Genomic DNA, 27635 nt, shown 5'->3' on the forward strand with positions numbered 1-27635 from the left:
AACAGCATTCTTTAATGAAATAGAAAAACTAATCATTAACTTTATATTAAAAGGAAAGATAAGTAAAGCACTACTGAAGAAAAAGAATAAAGTAGGAGGACTCACAGTACCTGACCTCAGAACCTACTATACAGCTACAGTAGTCAAAACAGCCTTGTACTGGTACAATGACAGACACATTGACCAAGGCACAGGACTGAGAACCTATGGTCACCTGAACTTCAACGAAGGCTCAGAGTCCATTAAATGAGGGAAAAGACAGTCTTTTTAACAAATGGTGCTGGCAAAATTGGATGTCCATCTGTATAAAAATGAAACAGGACTCATACCTAACACCATACACAAGAAATAATTCAAAATGGCTCAAAACCTAAATATAAAACCAAAAACTATAAAGATCATAGAAGAAAAAACAGAATCAACACTAAAGGCCTTAATACACAGCATAAGTACGATACAAGCCATAACTAACAATACAAAAATACCAGAAGATAAGCTAGATAACTGGAATCTTCTAAAAATTAAACACTTATGCGCATCAAAAGACTTCACCAAAAGAGTAAAAAGAAAGCCTACAGACTGGGAAAAAAAAGTTGGCTGTGACAAATCCAACAAAGGTCTAATTTCTAAAATCTGTAGGAAAATCCAATACCTCTACAACAAAGGGACAAATAATCCAATTAAAAAATGGGCAAAGGAAATGAATAAACACTTCACCAAAGGAGACACTCACGCAGCTAACAGACATATGAGGAAATGCTCGCAATCACTAGCCACAAGAGAGATGCAAATCCAAACTGCAACGAGATAACATCTCGCCCCAACATTACTGGCACAAATCAAAAAACCAGAAAATAACAAATGTTGGAGAGACTGCTGGGAAATTGGAACTCTTATGCACTACTTGTGGGAATTTGAAATGGTACAACCATTTTGGAAAATGATATGGCGATTCCGATAAAGCTAGAAATAGAAATATCATCCAAACCAAAAAAACCAAACCCAGTGCCGTCGAGTCGATTCCGACTCATGGTGACCCTATAAATCATATGATCCAGCAATATATCCTAGAGATACCATATGATCCAGGAATATATCCTAGAGAAATAAGAGTTGTCACATGAATAGACATATGCACAACCATTGTCATGGATTGAATTATGTCCCCCAAAAATGTGTGTATCAACTTGGTTAGGCCATGATTCCCAGTATTCTGTGGTTGTCCTCCATTTTGTGATTGTAATTTTATGTTAAAGATTAGGGTGGGATTGTAACACCACCCTTACCCAGGTCTCATCCCTGATCCAATGTAAAGGGAATTTCCCTGGGGTATGGCCTGCACCATCTTTTATCTCTCAAGAGATAAAAGGAAAGGGAAGCAAGCAGAGAGTTGGGACCTCATACTACCAAGAAAGCAGCACCAGGAGCAGAGCCCGTCCTTCGGGCCCAGGGTCCCTGCGCCTGAGAAGTACTTTGACCATGGAAAGATGGAGGATAAGGACCTTCTTCCATAGCCAACAGAGAGAGAAAGCCTTCCCCTGGAGCTCACGCCTTGAATTTGGACTTTTAGCCTACTTTACCGTGAGGAAATAAATCTCTCTTTGTTAAAGCCATCCATCCACTTGTGGTACTTCTGTTACAGCAGCACTAGATGACTAAGACACTCATGTTCATTGCAGCACTGTTCACGATAGCAAAAGATGGAAACAACCTAAGTGCCCATCAACAGATGAATGGATAAACAAACTACGGTACATACACATAATGGAATAATACGCAACAATAAAGAATGATGAATCTTCAAAACATCTCACAACATGATGAATCTGGAGGGCATTATACTGAGTGAAATAAATCAATCACATAAGGACAAATATTGTATGAGACCACTATTATGAAAACTCATGAAAAGATTTACACACAAAAAGAAACAATCTTTGATGGTTACAAGGGAGGGGAGGGGTGGGAGGGAAAAAACACTAACTAGACGATAGGTAAATGGTAACTTTGGTGCAGGGTAAGACAGTACACAATACTGGGGAAGTCAGTACAACTTGACCAAGGCAAGGTCATGGAAGCTTCACAGATACATTCAAACTCCCTGAGGAACCGAATTACTGGGCTGAGGGCTGGGGACCACCGTCTTAGGCAACATCCAGCTCAATTGGCATAACATAGTTTGTAAAGAAAATGTTCTACATCCTTCTTTGGTGAATAGTGTCTGGAGTCTTAAAACCTTCTGAGCAGCCATTTAAGATACTCTACTGGTCCTACCCCGTCTGGAGCAAGGGAGAATGAAGAAAACCAAAGACACGAGGGAAAGATTAGCCCAAAGGACTAATGGACCACAACTTCCACAGCCTCTACCAGACTGAGTCCAGCACAACTAGATGGTGCCCGGCTACCACCATGACTGCTCTGACAGGGATCACAATAGAGGGTCCTGGACAGAGCTGAAGAAAAATATAGGACAAAATTCTAATTCACAAAAAAAAGACCCTTACTGGTCTGAAGAAACCCCGAGAGTATGTCCTTTTAACTCAGTACTGAAGTCACTCCTGATTGGCCCTTTGGTCAAAGATTAGACAGGCCCATAGAACAAAACGAGACTAAAGGGGCACATCAGCCCAGGGGCAAGGACGAGAAGACAGGATGGGACAGGAAAGCTGGTAAGGGGGAACCCAAGGTCCAGAAGGAGAGAGTGTTGACATGTCATGAGGTTGGCAACCAAGGTACAAAACAATATGTGTAATAATTTTTTAAGGAGAAACGAATTTGCTCTGTAAACCTTCATCTAAAGCACAATAAAGAGAAAACACTAGGAAAAAGACGGTGGGGTACATGTATCTCATCTGCAACAATGAGAGCTCTGTCTCTACATAGGTGCATCAAACCTTCCTAACATGACATGTACATCTTATCTAATACTTAAATTGAAGTCATCTGAAAAAGAATTGGGACCAATCTTTCTGCCACCCACAAGACTGTCAGGGTCTTTCAGTCAAATTAAGAGTTTAATTGCTAATGATATTTCAAGGAAAATGCTTGCATTTTGAAAATTCTTTAAGGCAAAAACCTAGCTTTTAATTTGGTTTTGGCAGGATTTGTTTAATAAAATTAAAAACATTGTCAGCTTAATTAAGTCAATCCAGTCTGTTCTTTAACATTTACTACTCAACAGTATTGGGAATGAGTGAGTGACAGCAGAGTCTAGGGTCTCCAAACGTCCCTCTCTTTGACACTGGATGAGGCTTGCTCTAAAGCAAGCCTATTCTACAGGAGAGATCTAGGTGCGTGCTGTCTGTGAAATCTTGTCTTTAAATACCGGTTGAATTCCTGAGGAGTCAGAAGCTGCCATCTTTGGTTAGATGAGTCTGGGAAACAGGGTTACTGCCCTTCTATTAATCCCCTTAGGGGTGCCTATGCACTCAATTAAACAAAGAGCTCAGGCTGCTAACCAAAAGGTCAGCAGTTTGAATCCATAGTTTGGGAACACTATGGGGCAGTTCTACTTTGTCCCATAGGGTCACCATGAGTCAGAATCGACTTGACACCACACAACAGCAACAACTACCAGGTTTGCAATCAAGGCACAGCTCCTGCTTGCAGTACTCTTAGTCTACTCGCAGGTTAGAGGCAAGCAGACAGTTATACCAGGCAGGCAAGAAAACTGTTGTGTGAGATATAAAATATTCTAAAACAGTTGAAAGGAGGGAGGGTTCACGACCAACTAGGGGACACACAAGATATTCTATGAGCATCTTTTTCTAAAACTACAAGCATCATTAGTTATAGTTATTTGCATAGAGTAAACCCTATTAAATACATATTAAACAAATAATGCTCCTATTTCAACGTAGGGAAGTGAATGGGTGGATATCCTAGACAAGGAAAGAGAAAAAGCAAAAGGAAACCCATTGCGCAGAAAACAGTGGGTCTAGTTTGCCTGGAAGGTGGAATACATGTTATGGAACTGTAAGGGATCCAGTAAGGCTGTATTGATCTCTCGTGTGGATAAATGCCATTCTGGAATATTCAGAGACTAGAGAATTTGGAGACTTTCTGCCTTGGGAGGGTGAAAAATTCAACAATGAAGCAGTGGTATGGAGCACCATTCTCTATCAAACTATAAATTTTTGCTCAGGCCTAAGTAACCTGATATTAAGAGGAGACAGAATCCTTATGGGCTTCTGTTTTAACGTGCACATTAAAAAAAAAAAAAAATGAGTTGCCATTGATTCGATTCCAACTCATGGTGACCCCATTCATGTCAAAGTAGAATTCTGTTCTATAGTGTTTTCAATGAGTGATTTTTTGTAAGTAGATCACCAAGCTTTTCTTCCAAGGTGCCTCTGGGTGGACCCAAACCTCCAACCTCTTAGTTAGCAGCTGAGTGCATTTTATTTGACCACCCAGGGACTCCAACCTGCACAGATATTGATTGCCCCTTCCCATAATGACTGGAAAATCATATGTATGTTTTTTGCATCTTCACAATCTAAATACCAGAGTCTGTCCAAATTGTGTTCCATGAAATATCTGCAAGATGTCAACAGGTTTTCCAAATGAGGAAAAAAGGCTCTATGATATCAAACAAATATGAAAAATGATACACTTTATTGGTGATTCACTGCACATATTGCATATTACAGGCTTTGAGAAATTCTGCAGTAAAAGCAGCTGTTTATGCCCATATTTCAAAACTTTTTGGAACATAGAATCTGTCTCCTTCTATCATCTGTACAAGAAAATCACTATTTAACAGAATATAAAAGATAACTAGTTACGTAATGGCCATGAATCCTTTCTGAAGCGATCCTTCCAAAAACCAAAACCTGATTTAAATTTCTCTGCTCATTTCTAGTATATATCATATGACTTATATGCACATGGTCTAATCACCTACAAGTAGTTATTAAAAACCAAAAAATTATTACCAACTGAAAACTATCTTGATAGTCCATGGAAAGCTAATGGCACCAAAATTTTACTTACTTCACATCATCTTTCCCAAACAATTCCAGTATTTTCTAAGCTAATTCAGAGAAATAACTTAGAAAATCCATGGTTAGCATTAGAAATTCTTTATTTGAAAAGTGGCCGAGATTTTTGCATATGCAACAGATAGTTTTGTTAATTTAAGATAACAAGTATTTATCTGGCATTTAATGGAAAACCGAGTGCTAAGGGATACAAAGGAAATAAATTTAAATTTTAGAGATCTTACCCTTTAAAAATCTATAAATTCTAAAACTGAGGGAAAAAAATATAAGTGCTTTTCCCAAATAGTGTTAAAAGCAGAAATTATGGGGTTCCAAACTGTGGATTCGTTTAAGAATAACACCTAAACAGGAAAGCATCTAACATATAGTAAGTGTTCAATACCAGGTACTTCCATTCTTTCATTCATTCATTCATTATTAGTGTTAATTTCGTAATGCCTCTCTAGAAACAATACCTTCCTGATCTACTTTTGCTTCACAGCTAATAAAATCATTCTTTTCCCTGAAATCTTTGTTGGGAGAAAAATTAGATTTGATTAGGTATCAGGTCTGGAGAATTTTTTCAATCACTCATTGAATAGACACTGAGAACCTTTATGCAGTGTGCAAATGAGCCCTGATGGTGCAATGGTTAAGCACTTGGCTGCTAACCCAAAAGTTGGCTGTTCAAACCTACCCAGTGGCTCCACAGGAGAAAGGTCTGGCGATCTGCTTCCATAAAGATTAGAGCCAAGAAAATCCTATGGGGCAGTTCTACTGTCTCACATGGGTCGCTATGAGTCAGAATTACCCCGACAGCACCTAACCACAAACAACATGCAGTGTGCAAGTGCTGAATATGAAGATGAATGGCATGGCCCTGGTGCTTAAGGAGTTCATGGTCTGACAGAGGAAGCAAAGAACTAAAAGCAGTTCAAATGTGATAAATGATATCATACTGAAATGTGCAACATGCTGTGGGGACACAGTAGTGGCAGCAATCAGACCGCAGAGGAGCTGTCAGAAAGACTTCTCAGAAAAAGTACAGTCTGAACAAAGGATCAGAGACACAAAGTAATGGACATGTTCAGGTAACAGTTCAATGTGGCTGGAGCAGAGAGTCCAGTGTAGGAAGTGCCTAGGTCAATGAGGCTCAGAAGAAGCTCTGAATGAGCTGTCATACTTGGTTTTCAATGGCTTGGTAATGGGTCCATCCTCTCTCCCAAAGGTCTTCCCCTCAAGTGCCAGCCTTCCCACATCAGCTGAAGCCAGAGGTTATGATAGGAGCTTCCTTTTCTTCTACTTAACCTCTGAATGTGCCCCAAGAGTACCCAGCATTTATTTCTGGGCCCTTTTCTCCATTTACATGCTCCCCCTGGGTGAGTCAATTCCTTTTCCATAAAATACCATTAGTGGACTGGTGGCACCCAGAATTATATCTTCTGCCTTGATCTCTTTCCCAAGCTCCAGATTATTTTTATCCAGTTGGGTACATGATGGCGCATTTTACATCTCAAACCACACAGGGCCAACATGAAACTCGTCATTTTCCTCACTTAAATAGTCTTTCCTCCCTTAGTCCTCCCATCACAGAAGATGGTAGCTACATTTTCCAAGTTGCTTACGCCTAAGAGTTGTTCACGATTCCTCCTTTTCCCATCTAATTGATCACCAAGTCCTGCCTGTTGTTTGTATCCACAAAAAAGATCCTACTTTTGTCCACATCACTCCATCTCCACAGCAACTGCTGGGTTCAAACCACCATCATTTCTGACCTGGTTCACAGTAATAGCCTCCATTGTCCTCCCTGCTTCCACCTGGCTCCCTTACAATCTACCCTCACCCAGCAGCCAAAGATGCCTCTAATCAAACCAAATCAGTTAATGGCTTCCCTCTATGTAGGATTAAATCCAAAATTTGCACTTCGGCAAACAAGACGCAATCTACCCTTCTAATCTTATCTCACACTGAATCCTGGCTATGTCACCTTTGCAAATTACCCAACCTCTCTGTACCTCAGTTTATTCACCTATAAAATAGGAGTATCAAATGTATCTACCCCACAGGATTGCTGTGAGGCTTAAAAGAGTTAATACATGTAAAGCTCTGAAAACTATTACTGGCACATAGCAACAAATCAATAAATGTTATCCATTATTGTTATTATTTCCTCTGCCTTTTCCCAATTGTTTGAAAAGCTGGCTCCCTCTCACTTCTCAGGTCTCCGCCAAAAAATCTTTTCCTCAAGAGCCCTTTCCTGACCACTCCAGCTAACAGCTCCCTAATCACTATCATTTCGTCATTTTGTTAATTTCCTTTATAGTTTCCATTACTATATGACATAATTTCTCTCATTGTTTATTGTTGGGCTCTCTCAAATAGGTTGTGATTCCATGTGCCTCAGAATCTCATTATTTCCATTCTTTGATGCCTTCCCAGTATCTATGCCAGTGCCTGGAACATGGTTTCAAGAAAAAAAAAAAAGTTGCTGTCAAGTTGATTCTGACTCACATCGACCCCATGGGACAGAGTAGAACTGCTCCATAGGGTTTCCAATGAGTGGCTGGCGGATTCCAACTGCTGACCTTTTGGTTAGCAGTCAAGCTCTTAACCACTGTGCCACCAGGGCCCCTGGAACATGGTAGGTACTTGATAAATTTTTATTAAATAAATGATGAATAAATGTCTAAGATGGTAGAAAGGGAGATCAATTAAGAAGCTGTTAGTTCATGTAAACTACAATGAGAGAGATGGAAAGGAAAAGCCAAATTTGGGAGACATTTCTAAATGCACAAAACTTTAAACAAACAAGAATTTACTGAAAACTTGGTATATGCTAGACCATCACCTAGAAGACTTGTTCAAACACAGATTATAACTACAATGTAATTTTTCCTTCCCTTATCCCAAATTTTTAATATTTTAATAAAGTCAGCTAATACATTAACCTTTGGTTAACACTTGGGGAAGTAAAGAGATTTGGGTGATGTCCAATGAGGCAATGCAATGCAGAGAAGAGGCATACAACACGCAGAAGGGATGGGAGAGCGGAAACAGAAATCAACAAATGCAGGAACCCGGAGTCAAGAGAAGACTGGAAGATACACAAGCCTCTGCCTCTTGCCACCTCCCCATTTCTCCCTCCAAGGTTTCCCAGAGACTTGGGATGGGGTTCAGACCAATTTCAATTTATCTTAAAAAACAAGGTGGCCCCAACAAGTTAGGGGCCCTTGACAAAAGGATGTTGCAAATAAATTAGCAGCAGCCTACAATTCAGTTCCTAAATCTTTCTTTTAAAAAAAAAATTACCTTTAAAAATCTTGAGTATCTGCGTTGGTCAAATCCACCAAACAATCCCTCCATTTGTTTGTTTGTTTTTCTCTATTTTACTTTACTGTGTAGATGTAGATACCAGATACAAAAAGAAACTTATTCTACTTGAAGGATAGATGGCTACCAAAGGTCAGGGTTTGTGTTCAAAATCAGATCTACGTGACCTCAAAGTAATGGCCTATCATAAGACAGGCATAGTTTTGGCCCTGATAAATTTTGGACTCTAGTCTAGGCTTCTGAAACCTCTCTTAAAAAACATTTTTTTTTTAAATAAATTATCCTTATTAGACTAATTGAAATTTTTTTAGACTAGCTGAATTATAAAGTATAAATTTTTGTATTATATAATATACAAAGCTTGCTTTGAATTGAATATAATATTTAAAATCTATTATGACTTATAAATGTATGAGCAATGTCAACTACACTCAAAAAATAAATGTTTTGATCAAATATTTTTAACCTAAGTTCCAGTGTGATGTGGGAAAAATAAAACAACATTCTTGGACCAGACAAAGAAAAAGAAAAGGAAGTATGATAAGTTTTCAAACAACATCTTTAGGGTAAAACATATTTTTTATTCTAACTCTTAGAAATGGCTCTGTACCCATACTGTACATATTTCAGTGCACATCTGTGGTTGTTCTTCCAGTGTTTTGACTCTAAAATTAGAAGGCTCAGCTTGGAAGAATGCCAAGGTCATCATCAAGAGGGCTAGAGCCTAAAAGAGACTAGGACCAGTACAGAAGATAGCCCAGGAAGGAAATGCGGGGTGACTTGGGGTAAAATTCAGAAACCATCTGTTTACTGCCATAGTCAAACCTAATCTTAGGATTCTTGAAACAAAATAAAAAGAAAGGATGATTCTTGTATTCAGAAATAACAAAAAAAGTATCTAAAATATTATATATAGTTTTGAGGTTCCATGCATAGATGACAAGCAGGTTATAATATAGTAGCCAGAAATTATATTTGTTAAGGATATACAGTAGATTGAAATTCCATTCTTTCATTCATGTATTTACTCAGTGTGTATTTACTATACATCTATTATGTGCTAATCCAAGCACAGGTGCTGTAAGAGATAGAAAGAGAATAATAACCAATGTATGGACCATATAATGTAGCAAATACTTTAGATCAGTTTGTTTATTCTTTGTAACTACCTGTCAGCTAATCGAGAGGTTAAGATGCCCGAGGATACAAGCTTGAAAGTGTCAAAGGAGGCTTCAAACCTATCTGTCTGTATCTAAAGGCCTCACACTTGCTACTGTGCCACTCTGCGCCCCCTAACAGGAGAAATGAGACAGACACAGTGGCTGCCCTAAAGGAGGCTGGACATAAGGGCACACAATAATATCTGGGTGTAAACAACTATAAATTTCATAAGAGAGAATTAAAGTGCCACTGAAGTTCATCCCCTCTTTCTGAGGCTAAAATTACAGCTAAGCCTAGGAGAAGGAGTTGCCCAGGCAGAAGGAAAAGTAACTTAAATTCCAAAACTGAATCATAAAAATCTGATTTCTTTGACTTAAAAAAGGAACAATACAACTGAAGTCACTAAAGAAAGTTTCTTCTTTAAGAGATGACTCCACTGTTCCTTAAGATTTCAATCCTTCCCCCCCTTTAGACACACACACACACACAGAAATGAACAGATAAAAATTTTAAAATTCTGTTTCTATAGTCCCGAGTAACATTACATAAAGATTTTAACTAATAACTTTGGGGAAATAATCCATGTTTTGACAGAAAACAAGAGAACTACTATTTTAAAAAAAAGAGGGACATGGTAGACATTTGCTGAGTTATTCAGACATAATTCTGAGGAGACAGATAAAAGGTGGGGTTGGAAAACCAAAAAAACCAAACCCGTTGCCATCGAGTCAATTCCAACTCATAGACGACCCTACAGGACTGAGTAAAACTGCCCCAGAGGGTTTCCAAGGAGCAACTGGTGGATTTGAACTGCCGACCTTTTAGTTAGCAGCCATAGTGCTTAACCGCTACACCACCAGGGCTCCAGAGTTGGGAAGTAAGATTGAATATGGAGGAAGGCCCTGTGCTCCCTCAAAAATGACAGGCAGGTGTGTATACTACCAGAAGACACACACAAAGATGAAGAAAAATAATAAAACCATGCTAAAATTGGAAGAGTACAATCCTTACACATTCTACCAGCTCTTTCTTTACTTTTAAAAATTATGGCGTCTCAGTTCTGTTTGCTCTCCCATGCTATGAGATAAGCTTTTCTTCACAGAGGCTGTCTTTTCATAGTCCTAGAAGGGCTTGTCTAAAATATTCAAAGTTAAGGTGTGTATAAAAGGTCACAGTACACACTAAGGAGAATAAACCTGGGATGAAATTACAAGGGAAACAAAGAAACTGGCATGATAAACTTAAGCAACGATTCCTACCAAAATCTGAATAAGAAATCTACCTTCCAATTTTTTATAATAATTTCTATCGACAGTAAAATCAAGTAATAAAAATTAGTGTTTGCTTCAGACTGCCATTTAGGAAATTATGTTATAGCTTGAAAAAAAATACATAGTGTGTTTACGACTTCTCCCCCAAAATAACGGAGCTATGACATCAATTGCTGTCAGAGAATAAGGGCAAGAAACCATTTAGATTTCTGGTTGATTTTCTCAGCCAGAGGCCTCAGGATAAGCTTCTGAAGAAAATCGGTGGTTAGAGAACAAAAACAAAGCTAGAGCAAAACGGTAAATAAAGACTTCAGAGTGTTTCAGAAAATAAACCACTGTGCCCACTTCATTTCAGGGATTTTTTAAAACTTGAATACAATTAGTAATGCCCAAAGTTCCTTTAAAAATTATGTGTATTTTTTTCAGGAATATTTTCTCATATGTAGGACATGGATGTTTTCAGAAATAGGAGGTTAGCATATCTCACAGAGAGATGATTAAGAGTGGATAAAATGTCTTGAAGTAGATAATGCCATTTACAATAGGTTTTATATGTCAAGTGACCCCATGACGAGTAATTTATAGGTAATGAGAATACAATGGTAATAGATTTCTGGAAAGTTTTAGCGAGATGAAGATTGGTTCATTGAATTATCTCTCCAAAAAAGAAAAGAAAAAAAAACCCTTTCTACAGTTATTTTTTTTTTAACTTTGAAAAGAAATATTATGAAACTAATCTTTCAATATTAGAGAAGAAAATTAACTTTTAATTTTGTATAAAGACTCTGATGGTCTTTTCCCCCTCCAAAGATTTGTTTCCCTCCACTCCTGAGGACCAACGCATAGTGAGAGAGATGCCTAGAACAGGGGGCATATCAGGAATTGAGAAAGAGTAGAAGTGATAAGAAGAAAAGAAATGATAAAATTAATGAGGAAACAAAGTCTTGGAGCCAAGTTGGTTAAGCAAGGGACAGTTAGGAGGGACTTGATTATTCAGCATAATAGATACATGTTTTCCTAATTCAGCCCATTATATTTTAGGCTGGGCCTTCCCTAGGTATTATGAGCCACAAGACCTGACTCCAGTATCAACTGGGACGCAGGGGACACTACAACTGCATGTCTTTATACAGGAAAAATCAGGTTTAAATGAACTTACAGAGCAGATGTGAAAGGAATAAAGATGTTTCAAGAGTGTATGTCAAGAAAGCGAGAAGCTGCTTTGCTTTTAAGAACAGAGGGAGTGACAGAGAGGGTCATGGAGGAGTGGGGCCTGACCAGTAAAACAAGGGTTTGCTTTGTGTAGGAGAGTTATTTTAAAAATTACCCTAAAAAAAAAAAAAAAAAAATTTTTTTTTTTTTAGGAAGACTACTTCCTAATCTTCTAGTCCTTCTTGCTCCCCTCTTGCTCTCTTCCCTACCTCTTTCCCTTTTCCCTCTCCCTCTCGGAGAACACTCAGATCCTTCCATATGTAGTGGGAGTGACTGGATTTATGGCATCTGAAGACAAAAAATGGGAATATTGGACACTTAAAATAATTAGAGAGTAAATAACGATTTTTCCTAACAAAAGTAATTAATTAATGAGTGGAATGGATCCTTAAAGGTTAGTTTTATCCTCTTGTTTCATTCAGTCACCTCACCAAAACCTCTGGAATGTGAAGAAAGCAAAGATAGAAGGAGATCTGCCCTCGAAGTTCCCAAGGTGAGGACACTGAACACAAAAGATAAGGTATTGCCAGCCTTTTTGAAAACATAAGGCTTGTGTTTTCATTTCAAGCCTATGGTGAACTTACTGTGCTGAAAGACCCTTCAAAAATTCAATTTAAAGTTCAATATTCTATGCAACCTCCTAAATACTTAGTTTTTGTTTTTCTACAAAGCATTAACCTCCGTCATTATTGCATATGTTCTGTGAGAAAAAATATCTATAAGACAGATATTAAGTCCAATTTACATAAAATTCAAGGGAGAGAGAATGAGAGTAGATGAAAGGTTATGAAGTAAATGGTACCCTATGAAGTTAAAAGCCTTTTAGTTTACTGCTATTCCCTATAATTCTTCATGAGTCTCTCCACCGACTGTTAAGTTGCTAGAATATTAATTCATTGCAAATTTTAATAGTTGGGAAACGTCTGCCTCAGGAACATGAACAGTGAAGAAATATGACTTTTTTTTTTACAATTTTTTTTTTTAGCTTTGAAAGATTGTGAATTCTGCTTGTTACTGACAGAAACGTAAATAAATAAGAGAATGCAGACTTCTCTCCAGAAGCATCTATACACTTCTGAGCCTGACAACTATGGAGAGAGAAAAGAAATTTCAGGCATGTAAGTGGATTCATTCCCACGATAAATGGCAGGCCAGAACTGATCTAAGACAATGATTTTTAATCCCAGTTCCAACCAATTAGAGGGCTGTGAAATCCATTTAGAAATTAGGTGAGGCCATGACATACTATGTCTTTGTTCTCAAACTAATCTTTTCGTTAGAACTTTCTATTTGTTTATTAATTATATAAGTAACAAACTATAATAATCTCATCCCTTCTACTCCAATCCAACCTCTATACATAATTATTGTTAACAATTTGCTATGAAGTCTTCTACACTTTTCTTGTAAAACTTATTCAAACATATATTTGAATGAATTCATTCATTTACTAATTTTTAAGGACTTTTTTTTTTTACTAAAAGCAGGGCATCATTCTTGCCACTAATGATGCACCAGTGAACAAAAGAGACAAAAATTCCTATTCTCATGGAACTTAGATTTTAGTGCGTATGTGTGGGAGAGGCGGCAAAAGTCATATAATTAGGTATACCACATACTATGTCAGGAAATTATAAACATAATAGATAAATATAAAGCAAAGAGGGAAAATAGAAAGTGGTAGTGGTTGGAGGAGGTTAATACAATTTTAAAGGACAGTCAGAGGAAGCTTCACTGATAAGATGGTACGTGGTCAGGAAATAAAAGGATGGAGGAAATAAGCGGTGAGGCTATTGGAGGAAAAGTGTTTGAGGAACAAGGAACAAATTAAAAGGCCTGTGGTAGGAGCCTGCTTGCCATGTTCAGAGAACAACAAGGAGTCCCAAGGAGCTGAGTGTATCTGGAATAGCATGAGTGTGGGAAGAGAAGTGGGAGAAAAGATCAGAGAAGTAATGGGAGGCCAAATTGTACAGGCCTTGTGGGCCACCATAAAGTCTTTGGCTTTTCCTCTGAGTGAGAGGAAAAGCCACTGGAGGGTGGTGAGCAGAGAAGGGGAGGCATGGGGAGAGTGAGTACAGAAGCTCAAGGAATTTTGCTGTAAAGGAAAACAGTGAATTGGAGCAGTAGCTGGAAGAACAGATGATGTCAAGAGGATTTTTTTTTTCATTACAAGTTGATGGATGTGATCCTATAGAGAGGGGAAGCTTGATGATGCAGAAGAGAGAGGGAAATCTGGTGGAAGGATATCACTGGGAAGACAAGAAGGAATGAAATCAAGAGGGGTTGGCTTGACAGAGGCTCATCTTCAGTCCTGCGAACAGGGTATGAAGGTGGAGACGTGGGCAGGTACACAGCAGCCGTGTGTGGCAGCCTGGACAAGTTGTCTTCTGATTATTTCAGTTTTCTTAGTGAGAAAGCTGAGAATATTCACTACAGCAGGAGGCATGGGTTTGAGGAGAAAGAAGGTGTGAAATAGTCAACTAGAAGAGTAAATGACGAACTAGAGTTATGAAGCACGGTGGCCCACCAGCTCTGACAGCCCCCCTGAAGTTAACAGTCGTGAATTTAAAGTGCCACCTGTCAGGGAGCATGCTTGTGTTTTTCTCTAGCTGTATTCAGAAAGTAAGAAAAACTGAGAGAGGTGCAAGGAGCTGAGAGTTATACGAGGGCAGGATTACAATAAGAGTTCGTGGAATTTAAGCTGGGTAAGGTGGGGAAAAAATGTTTTTTTACCACAAGGTGGGGAGGGAGTGAAGAATATTGAAAAATGGCGGATTCCCAACTTTTCCTCCCTTTTCCTGTTTTCTTTCTTTTTTGACATAAACGAAATCATACTACACACTTTACCTTGGAGCTTGCTTTCTGCCCTAAATAAAATAACCTGTACATTTTTCCAAATTAATGCATATTAATCTAACTCATTCTTTTTTTCATATCTATGGAATGTTCTGTGTTGTGGATTACCATAATTTGGTCAACCATTCCTCTGCTGAGGAATATTTAGGCTGTTTCTAGTTTTGTGCTAATGCAAAAAATGCTGCAATAAACACACAGAAGTGCTAACACAAGCACACACACACACACACACACACATGCACGCACGTGTAAATCCTTAAATGCAGATAATTTTATTTCTGCAGGATATATATATAGTCAAGGTTGGGATTGCTGGCTCACAGTACATACAGGTTTCAAATTTTAATAGTCTGTCAATCCTAAAAGGTTACAGTAATTCACATTCTAATCCGATAAAACCGTATCTCTTTATTATTTTAACTTGCATTTTCTTGTCCATTATATGAGTGAGCGTTTTACACAGTGTTTTTTTTTTTTTTTTAATTATTGTTGTTCTTTTGCATTTCCCTTCTGGAAATTGCTTATTAATATCATCTGCCAAGCCTTCTATCTAGTCTGTTCTCTTTTGCTTATCACTTTCTAGGAGCTCATTGTATTATGTGGAACCATATGAAACTGCTGATATTTGACTATTTTTTATATAAATATGTGGCAAATTAATAGTCCAATGTAATAGTTGGGGGATTGTAATTTTTTATTTGTCATATGTGTTGCAAATATCATTTCCCAGTCTATCCATTGTCTTTTGACTTCATTTATTGTGCTTTTGCAATACTAGAGTTTTAAATATTTTATATTTTATAAGTCAGATCTGTCCCTTTTTTTTTTTTTTTGCTTTTATGTCTTCTTAAGAACACTGCCTCCACAGAGGTTATACAAATATTTCTCTAAAATTTCTTCTAATATTTATCAGTTTACTTTTTAGCTGTAGACATTGAATACACTTAGAATTTATGTTTTTTAGTGATGAAAATCTAATTTTATTTACATTCAGGTAGATGGCATATTTTTCCAAAGTTATTCAATAAACTATCTCTTCCCCTACAAACTGAAATACTACCTTTATTATACACTAAGGTTCCATATATACTTGAGTCTCTTTTGGAGCTCTCTATGTTGTTTTCCTTTTAAATTGTCTATTCCTGTGGCAATTGTGTATTTTTTTGTTATAGCAGTTTTTAATAAGTTTTAAGATCTAATAGGGCAAATCTGGTTGTACTAATTTATATTTTTAATACTTTTTAATAATTTTTAGTTATTCTTCTGCATATATATTTTAATTAGTTAATTTAAAAAGAAAACCCTCACTAGATTTCTGATTATAATTAGCTACCTAAGTATACATTAATTTGAAAAGAGTTGACATTTAGTGATATTAAGTCTTCCCATCCAGGAACATGGTATGTTTCTTTCTTTAGGTTTTTTTTCTTTTTCCCCTTAATGCACTTCCATAAAATATTAGTGTTTCCTCCATATTCTCCCTTCCCCAACTCAATTTATTTGTGCAAGAGAAACAGAAGTTAAGCGAATAGGAAGAACAGATGTAAAATGTGAAGGAAGGCTTACAAAGCAGCTTAAAGTACTTGTGGTGGACAGCACAGTGGGGGTGAGGGAAAGCAATGGATAAACCTAGAAATTGTGGGTGGAGACTGCGTGTGCGGGCATTGGGGAGTTTTAGGGATGCTAGCCGGAGCCTGGCAAGCCACATCTCCTTGTAGCCTCCCCTCTAGCCACCAGCTTCTTCCTAACACCTCAGTCAGTTCTGAGTTTCCCACTCTGGTTCTTCTGACTTTTGTAGGGTTACACAGGGCTTTTTGACATCTGAAGGGTTTAAGGTAAAATTTTATGATAAAAGAAGCACATACCTACTGAAAAGCTATAAGCAAAAACCTTTTGGAAGTGGACTCTGCTCAGCTGCTTCACTCTGACATTCATAACAACAGACTCAATACAAAAGAGGTAATGTCAGCAGTGGACTGAGAGGGATACCAAGAACTGCAACATTGCTCAGAACAGGTTATTACAAGAGATGGAAGATAAGGAGTTAGGAATCAGCAGACTAACTGTCCCCACCCCTTCCCCCACTCATGCGTGCACATATAAAAAAATCCTATCATTTCATGAAAAGTTGAATGCCACTCTACCAACTCAACCATATGAGATTCTCTTCTGAAAAACTAATACCTCATGTTATTTTCAGAAATATTTCTTTCATATATGAAAAAGAGGTTATCGGCTTCTCCATTTATTGGAAGATAAAATGCAGCCTGCTTCATAATTATGAAGCTTCTTTCAAGGAAAAAAATACTGGTCCAATTTATAATAAAGAGGACAGAAACATGACTAAACAAGACAACAATGGGTAGATAATAAAGTGTAAAATACATTTTGGTCTAGAAACACCCCTTATATATAAAGTCTACACTGGTTCTGAGTTTTTTGGATTGTGTTCTCTGGAAACAATGATTTTAAGACTTTTTACCTCAGTAGTTTCTAAGTGGAAAAAGGATTATCCAAATGCCTGAACAATTCATAAACAGAAAACTCTGAAAAAAGAACTGTGTCTGAATGAAAAATGTAGGAAATGAATAAGGCAGATTAACTGTGCAGCACTAAGTGAGATAGCGAAAGGCTTAATAAAACAAGAGGCGCTGGAGTAGGACTATCTCCAAGCTCGTAAATTTGAACAGGGATATCAGATAATCAGTAGCCATCAGAAGTATCTCTTTCAGACTGCTGAAGCTAGGAAATGAGAAGGAGAAAGTGACATCACACAAAATTTCCTGACTTAAGAGTGCCACGAGATCCATTCTAGGTGTTAAAGGCAGAAAATGGTGGAAAACACACAGCCTCCTGGGGAATCGCTCCTGGCCCCGATATCACCCATGTAAGCCTCATTCCAAGCCTCACCCTGGTCTCTAAAGCTGAGTGAGTGGATTGGAAAGTAACAATTTATGAATTCCCAAATAGCAGCGTCTTGGTGTTTCAGGCCAAGGGAAAACTTATAATATAATGAAATTATATATTTGGGGTGGAAATGAATAGTTTCAGATGAAATTTCCTATATTTATAAACACCTTTCTAGGTAATCTACACACGGCCTTGATAGAGGAGAATTAGTTTTGTAAGAAGATCTGGAATAATTTAATGCTTTCCTGGGTCCATTCTAGGATTTTAAAAGCCAAGCTAGCAAAGGAAAACCAGGCTTTGTAAGAGATTTCCTATATGATATGCCATAGCCTCTAAAATCTCCATAGTAATTCATAATGTCAGGCTACCAGTGGCATGGAGAGAATTATTATTATTTTTTTTTAGTCAAATAACTTAACTGTGTTCATAATTGCACTGGGGTACCCTTGGCTTTACTACTGGGCAACTTTTCCCTACTGGCAATATTTTGGGCAATGTGTGGCACAAACGGCCAAAAATCTATCACAAACTCAAGTGTGGGTATCAGCCATTGAGCCCTGGCAGGCTGCAGAGGCATAATGCAATTCAGCTTCTTCAGTTAGGTGGAGGGATTCAGGTCTGTGATATGCCATGACAGAGTCTCCAGGAATGTTGTTATTGGTTGGTAAGGCATCCGAGTAGAGAGAAGTTGCATACAATTTATAACACAGGTAAGTGATGACTATGTATGAGGTTTAAATAATAAATGAAAATGTTTAAATGCAATGAAGTAAAGCTGAAGAACTAATCAAAATAATGCGGACAACGTGGACTTTGCCTGAAACACCACAATAGGATCCGAACTTCATTTATCACTCTGCTCGTCTTTTCTCAGTGTATGGTGAGTGCAGCCATCTTAGTCAATGTTTCTACGTAACAGCACCTGGTCATCCCACAGTGTTATGTACTCAGTCAGGATTGCTGCTAAATAAGAACACAGTGCTACCAAAACATTACTGATTAGCTCTGCGTAAATTGTCTTATTTTAAGTTACACACTTATTGACTGACAAAATTGAAACTCGGGATACTCCTGGCTCTCTAATCCACTGAAAATTCTGTAATGTGCCTCTTACGATACAAAAATCAGGACTTTTATGTATGATAAGTTTATTTCTATGTCAGTATATTTTTATTAATTAACCTGGCTCTTTATAAATTAACAGAAAAATGGTTATTTATTTCTTCTTTAAATAAGCACACAGCTAACGCTGAATGGCAAAAAAGTACGCTGTATAAGCTACCCTGCATTACAATGAATAAATGTAAAGGGATAAATGCAAACAGCAAAACTGGCTAAAAAATTCCAGAGAACTTTTATATGTTTTTATTTTTAAGACAGAATGGGCCTCTTTTGCTGGGCAGATTCTCAGGGTGGGAGTCCTGAATTAGAAAAGAAAATTGCTTTACAACACAATCTAAATAGGACCCATGCGTGGGATTGCTCAGATCAGTTTCCCAGTAATATGAGTACTTATGCTATGTTGATTAGTCTTTTATAACCCAGTGTGACTTTCATTAACGCAAAAAAACAAAGTACAAAGAAGCTTTAAAAAAAAAAACCGTAAGAATACATACTCCTATATTTTAACTAAAAGAAAATGGAAAGTAAAACCATAATGCTAGGTTAATGGAATTCTACTTAAATAAATTGAAATGTAAATATTTAAATAAATAAAATTTAAAAAATGTGATATGTAGTTTAAAGTTAAAGTATAAAGATAAATAACTTAATTTTTTTCTCCTTCAGTTCTGTGGATACAGCAATGTTCACTATACCGAGATAGAAAAAACCCTACTGCAGGAGAAGAAAAATTTAGGCAAAGCCCCCTCTTATCAAACGATATGAAACAAAGTTCGACTGAACTATCAGTATATAGAATTTAAAGTAAATAGAATAAAGGGGATGAGCACTTAGCTTGGGCTAGTGCACAAGTGTTTCAGATAATTATTGTATTTTTTTAAATTGTCAAAGTTCATGCAAGTTTGAAGTTTCATGAGAAAGATGAGGTGACTTTACTTGGTCTGCTTTCATGGAGTCAGTAAGCAAGGGGGTTACCTCACCTAGGAACAGAGAGAGATATATGTATATACATACACACATATATTTTAAATGTATGTATTTATGAAATATATACAGTTATGGGAACCCCAGTGGTGTAGTGGTTGAGTGCTACAACTGCTAACCAAAAGGTTGGCAGTTTGAATCCACCAGGTGCTCCCTGGAAACTCTATGGGGCAGTTCTACACTGTTCTATAGGGTCACTACGAGTCGGAATCGACTTGACAGCAGTGGGTTTTTATATAGTTATGTCACTATAAATACATTTTATTTTTATACGTACTCATATATATACACAAATATATTATATTGTTTACATACACACACACTATTTTTCCAGTGATATTTTTGGCTTTACAACATCTGAACTCTATCTTACAACACAAGTTTGCCTCTCATTTTGGAAGCAGAAAATGTCAGATTCTTGCTTTCTTTGTCTCCCTTGAGGCTAGGACATGACTATAAAAATAAGAAAAATAAGACTTTGCCAATCAGATACACCAGCTCTAGACTTTGAATGGAGAGTCAGTGATGTGAAGAAATGGGGACTGAAAATTTTTCCTGGCAGCAACCTCAGTTTTTGCACGATGAAGTTTCTGGGGACACAGTGTCACTCAGCGTCTTGTGCCAATGGTCACAATGTGCTTGGCATTACTGGAATGTTGTCCTTGCCAGACAGGTCTATGGCCTGATTTGGAGCATTATTCCTGGCTACACACCTACCAAGCCTGGTTGTACAGCCCTCCTAGTTCTGTGAAAACTACCTAATAAACTTTTAATAAATTTGTTTGTTTGCTTTTAACTAAAGCAGCTAGAGTTTGCTTTTGCTTGCCTCTAAGAAACCTTGCTGATAAATTATAGCAGGAGTAACCAGAGTGATCAACGTACAGAAAAAAAGTAGACAGTGACAAAATCCAGCTCTGGGCACCTAAGATTTTATGCTGTCAATGTGTAATGGACTTCTCACATTTGAAAGATCATAGGAGGCAGAAAGTCAGGTGAAAAGGGACGTCTGAAAGCAATGAACTTCCCAGGTTCTTGTGGTGATGGAAACTAGAAAGGTCTAGACATACGATTGCCAAGATGAAAAAAGACTCAGTCAGGATGGAGGCCATAACATCTTCTCCTCTGCAGATATTCTCTCTAAATACTGTAAATCACATTATTTCCTGTTTATTAAAAATGTACTCATTCTCCTCCGGAAAAATGGACAATAGAAATATCCAAAGAAATATCACTAATGATGGTAAACTCAGAGAATTCTGAGAACCCTGTGAGGCCACACCCACAGTCCCTGACCCCATTGAGCTCTTCCTCGAGATACCTGCTTAGCTGACTCCTAACCACCACCAGGGCCTTCCTCAAATCTCACCTTGCCAACAAGGCTTACTCTGATGCATCTATCCAATACTACCACTTGTTCCCACTCCTGGCACTCCCAATCCTCCCTGTTCTGTTCTATGTTTTCTTTTTTTTCATAGCATTTATCACCTTCTAATATTTTTAGAATTTATTCATTAGTTTACTATTGTCTCCTCTACCAGAATGTAAATACCAAGAGAGAAGTAATTTTTGTTTTGTTCGTATATATCAGCCTACTAAAAAAGTTGCTGGCACATAATAGGTGCTCAATAAATATTTGTTGAATGAATGAATATGGCTGGGGTGAAATAAAGAAGGTAGAAGGTGGCAGAGATGAGGCTGCAGAGAACAGTGGTCAGATCACGAACGGTTTCCTAGGTGATGTGAAGGCTTTGGATTTTATGAGACACTAGGCTGCTGGATGTTGCTGAAATGGAGGGACAGGATCTGATGGATTAAGGGGGAAAAGCCAGCTGAAGAAAGAGAAGTTGAATGTGCCAAGAGCTTGGTGACTAATGAAACAAGGTCTTAGAGGCAATCAGAAAGATTGAGATCCACAGGCCCAGGTGGCCTTGGTCAGAAGAAGGCACAGGTACACAACAAGTAAAGATGGCTATGCACATAAACTACAAATCAGACCTTTGGTTATGGTGTTCATTATCAGTCCCCATTGTTTTCTTCGGGCGAATTTTATTATCCTGACAGTCACACCATATAATTTTGGAAAACAGTTGGGTTACAAATATAGCAATCATATTTTCTGAGCCAAAAATTGAGATGCATGGTATAGAATTTTTTTCTAATCTGAGTTTATTGATATGAAAAATCTTATAAAGGTTAAAAATTAAATCACATTTACTGTTATAAATGTAACACCTAGGGAATGGAAAATGAAGAGGGTTTTTAGAGGGTATTCAAAGATCCACCCTGGCTAGACTGTGACCCTGTACGCAAAGCAGGGTTGGATCACACCATCAAGACTGTGACCACCAGGCTCAGAAGTGTGAACATTATTCCAGGAATATTTTCACATGCAGCATAACCAGAGCAGTGCTTAAGGAAGCTTCACATGAAAGCAGCTTGGGATAGAATGAAGAGAAAATTAGGGTTAAGTATAATAATTCAGGAATTCTGAGTAAAATTAACAAGATTTGCTAATTTGTATTATAAACTCTTCATCTAGACAGGCTGGGTTCAAATCACAGCTCTACAACTTAATAGCTGTGTGGTCTTGGGGATGTTACTTAATTGCTGTGTACCTCATTTTTCTCATGTGTAAAATGGGGAAAATAGTAACACTTAGTAGGGATAATTCTAGGATTAAGTAAGTCACTAGGCAAAGCACTTAGAACAGGCCCTGGCACTTAGCAAGTACCATCTGATTGTTAGTTATTATTGCTGCTATTCTTTCTATCCCCTGGGCAATATTAAACATAAAGAGCCACATGCTATATTTCTCTTGCATTTGAATCCCTTCAAAAGTTCAGCCAATTGATATGAAGATAACCATTTACTGCTATTTACACTGAAGAAAACTATGTTATTTCAAAAAACAACACTGAATAATACTTGTAAGTAGAAAACTCAAAGTTGAAATGTTTATAGGAAGATTACAAAACACCTGTAGTTGTATCAGTTTTGGTCACAGCAAGATTTATAAACCAGTAACAATTTGTCAGGCACTGTGTTATCCAATTTATATTTGCTATACTTTCCTAATAACTCCATGAAATGGATATTATTTTGCCACTTCCCCAAAGAGGAAACAGGTATAAAGAAGTTGGTAACTTGGGTAAAGATGTTGTTGTTAGGTGCTGTCGAGTCAATTTTGACTCATAGCAACCCCATGTGACAGGGTAGAACTGCCCCATAGAGTTTTCTAGGCTATAATCTTTACAGGAGTGGATCTCCCATGGAGCCTCTGGGTGGGCTGGAACTAGCAATCTTTAGGTTATCAGCTAAGCACTTAACCATTGCACCACCAGTGTTCCTTGAGTAAAGATATACTATTTAGTAAACGTCTGAGACTGGATTTGAACCAAGCAATCTGACCCCAGAGCCTGCACTATATTATGAGGTTATAATGGGCAACTGAAATAATGTTTTTGGTTTATAAATTAAAGGTTACAATAAAATAACTAATTTCTAAGACTTTTACCCCCAAACGAGGTAACAAGGCAAAATATTCTTTGTAAGATCATTAATGACTTGATAATGTATGTTTCTCCTAAGAGCAAGGAACAAAATAAAATCATAAGCAAGAAAATGCTTTACAGAGTTCAAAACCCTAAAGCAATGTTAACATTCATTAATATTCATATGAATTCTTGGGCTTGAAATTGCTCACTGTCTCAAAGTGCTGATCAGATACCGAATCAGATGAGGGTTCTGCTAACTCAAAAATCAAGTGTAGAAAATTATTACAATTTTTTTTTTTCACATAAGACCCTCAATTTGATATAAACGGTGACGGAGCTGCAGATGAAGGCTTAGCCAAGACATTCACCTCTTAAAGCTATCCACATACTATTACATTTGTTCATTAAACTGTTTCAGAAAATCTGTGTTGAGTAATTTTTAGGCTTCAGGCAGCTGGGGATACTACAGTAACCAAGACAGCTGTAGTTCTTGCTGTTGGAGGAGTTATATTCCAGTGGGGGAGAGTAAGATATAAATAAATACCCTAATAAATAAAAAATAATTCCTATAAGGGACATAGAGAACAAGGTAAGTTAGAAAATCACTAAGGGCAGAATTAAGGAAAGCATCTTTGGATAGGGTAATCCTAAAAGACCTATCTGCGGAGATGACATTCAAGCTGACTGAAGGATCCCTAAGAGCAAGGGAAAAGTTTCCAAGGACCTCCCCCCAGAGGCAATGGAGAGAAGCCTTCCCCCAGAGCCAGTGCCCTGAATTTGGACTTCTGGCTTCCTAAACTGTTGGAAAATAAATTTTTGTTCTTTAAAGCCACCCAGTTGTCGTATTTCCGTTACAGCAGCACTAAGAAACTGAGACACAAACCAAGTTATTTATTATTGTTTTTGTAACAGAGTACATTATGTGATATACTAAGGTTTGAAAAAAATTCTACTCCCCAATCAGTCCAAATCATGATGAATAAAAAAGTAGTTGAGCCCTCTCTATTAGTGCTCATTTCTGCTTTTGAGAAAGATTACAAATGGAGAGCCTACATATGACCTAAAAAGTGCAAGACCACAATTCTACCTACAATTCCTAAACCCGCAAATCTCAAGCAAGTGTAAGTTTGTTTTCTAATTCTTTTGGTGGCAAAATCTTACCCGAATTCCACATCCCATTGGGAGTGCTATGGAATACCTACACTATTACTTGTGTGAAATCTGGAAAACTCTGAATTCCAAAACACATTTACTCCTGAGTTTCAGATAAGAGACTGGATTTTCAGCTCAATTGAGGTGAGGGGGCCAAAGAATTTGAAGGAAAAAACCTGGATAAGTATGTAAACTTAGGCTTTGGAAATAAGGGAGTTGGACTTCTAGAACCCTTGACAGTTATTAAATTCTAGCATTCTACCTGGTTGCAACACATAACAAATTATGTTAAACTGTGAATTACATTAAATATCTATAAAATTATGGGCATTTAGCTTAGCTAAAAGTGACAGGCAAACATTATTAGATGTGTCTTCAGTTACATAATCTCATTCTGAATTAATACCTGCTGAGCCAAACACAGAGGCTATGTCTTCCATAATAGTCTTGTGGATCCTGGGATGAGAAAGAACAAATGCAAATGTCCAAAATGTAACCTTGAAAAGAGAAAACGTATGTCAAAATATGAACTGCTTTGAAAGTGAACAAACGCATATTTAGCATTAACCAGCTAACTAATTGCCCCCTAGTCAATTCCGACTCTTGGCAATCCTGTAGAGCCTGTGTCAGAGCAGAGCTGTGCTCCATAGGGTTTTCAAGGCTGTGACCTTTCAGGAGTAGATCACCAGGTCATGCTCCAGTTCCACCTCTGGGCTGGGTTGAACCGCCAACTTTTTGGTTAATAGTCAAGTCCTTAACCATTTTGCCACCCAGGAACTTCTATATTTAGTACTAGCCACAGGGATTTAAAAGAAACACAGAAAATGTTTAGATTAATTTGAAAAGCATGTTACTAAAGGGTATCTTCGAAAACAATTAAATTTTGTAAGTGAGAAAGATGTTATTTATCACTAGGAGGTCAAATTCATAGTTTTATTCTGTCACTGCAGTTAAACTATATTGTTTACATAGGTTAAGCTCCTATCTTTTACTAAAGAGTGGAATTTTTTACTAATGAGCAATAAAATATTACATAGGTATGCACTAAAATTCAGACACAACGAATAATGACACTTAGAGCCCTAATTTAAGACAAAAACATTTTCTAAGATTTAATTTCTTTAAAATACAAATGAATTAGAAAATCATGTATACTGCAAATGAAACACGGTCACTTTAAATCAGCCCAAGAAACTATCCTATACTTAAAATCTCATAAATTAAATTATGACAGCACTCAGTATCAAAATAGGGTCATTTTAGGCCTGGATGTTCTTGAACCTAACATACTTGCAGGCCCTCTCTTGTCCAAACAAAATTTTTTCATCTATTTCTTCTTCGTGGTATTATAAAAATATACTGCTATACACATTAAAAATTAACTTCCAATATTTTTGTTTGGTTGTTTGTTTCTATTTACACTATAAAGGAAACCAGTATAAAATCACTAAAAGAATCTTGGGTTTCCCTTCCACTTTTTCTAAAAAAATTTATTGTGAAAGCAGTTTAATCTAGGAAATTCAGTCCTAAATAACTCAGAAGATACCTTGTGTAACTTAAATCTTTCTGCTGCTTTTGTTAGCCAACATTGCCCATGCCCAGTGCCGTGGAGTTAATTTCCAATATGATGTAACTTTAAATAACTCCAGTACTCCCCTCTGTGGTCAAAAGAGGAAGAGCAGTTGTCTGAAAGGAAATACCCAAATTAAATACTGCTCATTGCCCCCCCCACCCCTTATGACATTAAATTGATATTGCAAGAATATGGTACTGTTTACATAAGCAAGGTTAAAGGCAAAACTAAGGCCTTTACAACCCAGAGACTCTGGGAAGACCCAAGAGATCACCTAGTTCATTTTTACAGATGAAACGAATCTTTAGAGAGCTGATGTTACATGCTCTCTTCTCCTGCCTCCCCACTCAGGCCCTTTCTACTGTTATCTATAGATGGGAATGTAGTTATTTGATTTAATTAATAACCACTCTATTCACAATTCATCTTATTTAAAGAGTCAGAGTTCAGGCTGGGGAAATATCTCTGTGATAGCATATAGATTTTCAGTTATACAAGTGATTCAGAATTTTATGTACTTAATCAGAGCTTTAGAGATTCACTAAAACTGGGTAAGACTTATTTTTATGACAAACGTAAGGAACTCAACTACAAATGGCTGTACAGTGGTGTTAGTTATCATTTTTAATGCCTCTTAACAGATTTATCTTCTAAAAACCAATGTTATTTTCTACTTAAAAAAAAAAAAGCAAGGTTCTCTAAAAAAAGAAAGAAAAGACAGAATAATCAGTAGGAAGTTTATCTACATGAATAAGTGGCCCTGAAGGCTTTGTGTACCCACATTTGGGAAAGGAGCTCAAAACTGCTCTAACAGTACCGATTAATACTTTGTCAAAGAGGTCAAGTCCATGGTCAGGGCTGGGCAAAAAGGAAAAGGACTGCCTGGCTCAGTGAACCACAGAGGCCGCAACCACATGTCTTTCCATTGTTTCAGAGAGGTAAGAAAAAAGGTAAGGAGGGAAAAGGAGCAAAGTTCTCACCCCTCTGCCTTAAGGGAAGATCAACCGACTATGTTCTCCAGCATCATTTATTCATCCATTCAAAAATGATTTAACAAATATTTATGGAGTCCCTATTATATGCCAGATAGTCTTCTACCAATCATCACAAACACAAATATCTCTAAGACATAATTCTTGCCCAAAGAACTTTCAAGTCTAGGGTAGATGAGGTACACACAGGAGAAAAAAATAGCTAAACATACAAGAGAAGTGGAAGGGTCAAAGGAGAAGTGCAGACAATAAATGCTGTGGGGAGCTAGGGGTGACATGTGGTAAGGTTGGGGGTAAAGGTTATTACTGACAGAGTGTTTAGGAAGAACTTCAGAGGAGAAGCAGCTGGAAAAGGTAAAATATCAATATTAAGATTGCATTTGGAGAAATGTTCTAAATAGTCCATTTGACAGTCTAGAATTTCTTGGAACTTGGAAGACTTTTTCTCCATAGAAAAAATTTCATAAATTATAGTTAATATCTTGGGCCAGTCCAACAAAAGACACCTAGCGCATAATGGAGCTTCCTAGTGACCTGGTACCAAGCCATCTGAGGCCTGAGCTCTGAGTTCCCATGGAGTTCGGAGGACAAAGTAG

At 37.4% G+C, this 27635-nt stretch overlaps 1 protein-coding gene across 6 annotated transcripts in view; it reads right to left on the reverse strand.

Moving 5' to 3' along the window:
• The window catches only part of LOC100658257 (24-hydroxycholesterol 7-alpha-hydroxylase), a 104656-nt gene that overhangs the window by 40140 nt on the left and 36881 nt on the right, over window positions 1-27635 (reverse strand). For all 6 annotated transcript variants that reach the window (XR_010322281.1, XR_010322282.1, XM_023545222.2 and 3 more), the window contains exon 7: window positions 24881-24971. Coding sequence is in view for 4 of the 6 variants with exons in the window: in XM_023545222.2 (XP_023400990.1) it covers window positions 24881-24971 (91 nt within the window). In the remaining 2 variants the exon portion in view is untranslated. The remainder of the gene's footprint in view (window positions 1-24880; window positions 24972-27635) is intronic.

The sequence above is a fragment of the Loxodonta africana genome, chromosome 1, assembly GCF_030014295.1.
Source record: "Loxodonta africana isolate mLoxAfr1 chromosome 1, mLoxAfr1.hap2, whole genome shotgun sequence".
Lineage (NCBI taxonomy): Eukaryota > Metazoa > Chordata > Mammalia > Proboscidea > Elephantidae > Loxodonta > Loxodonta africana.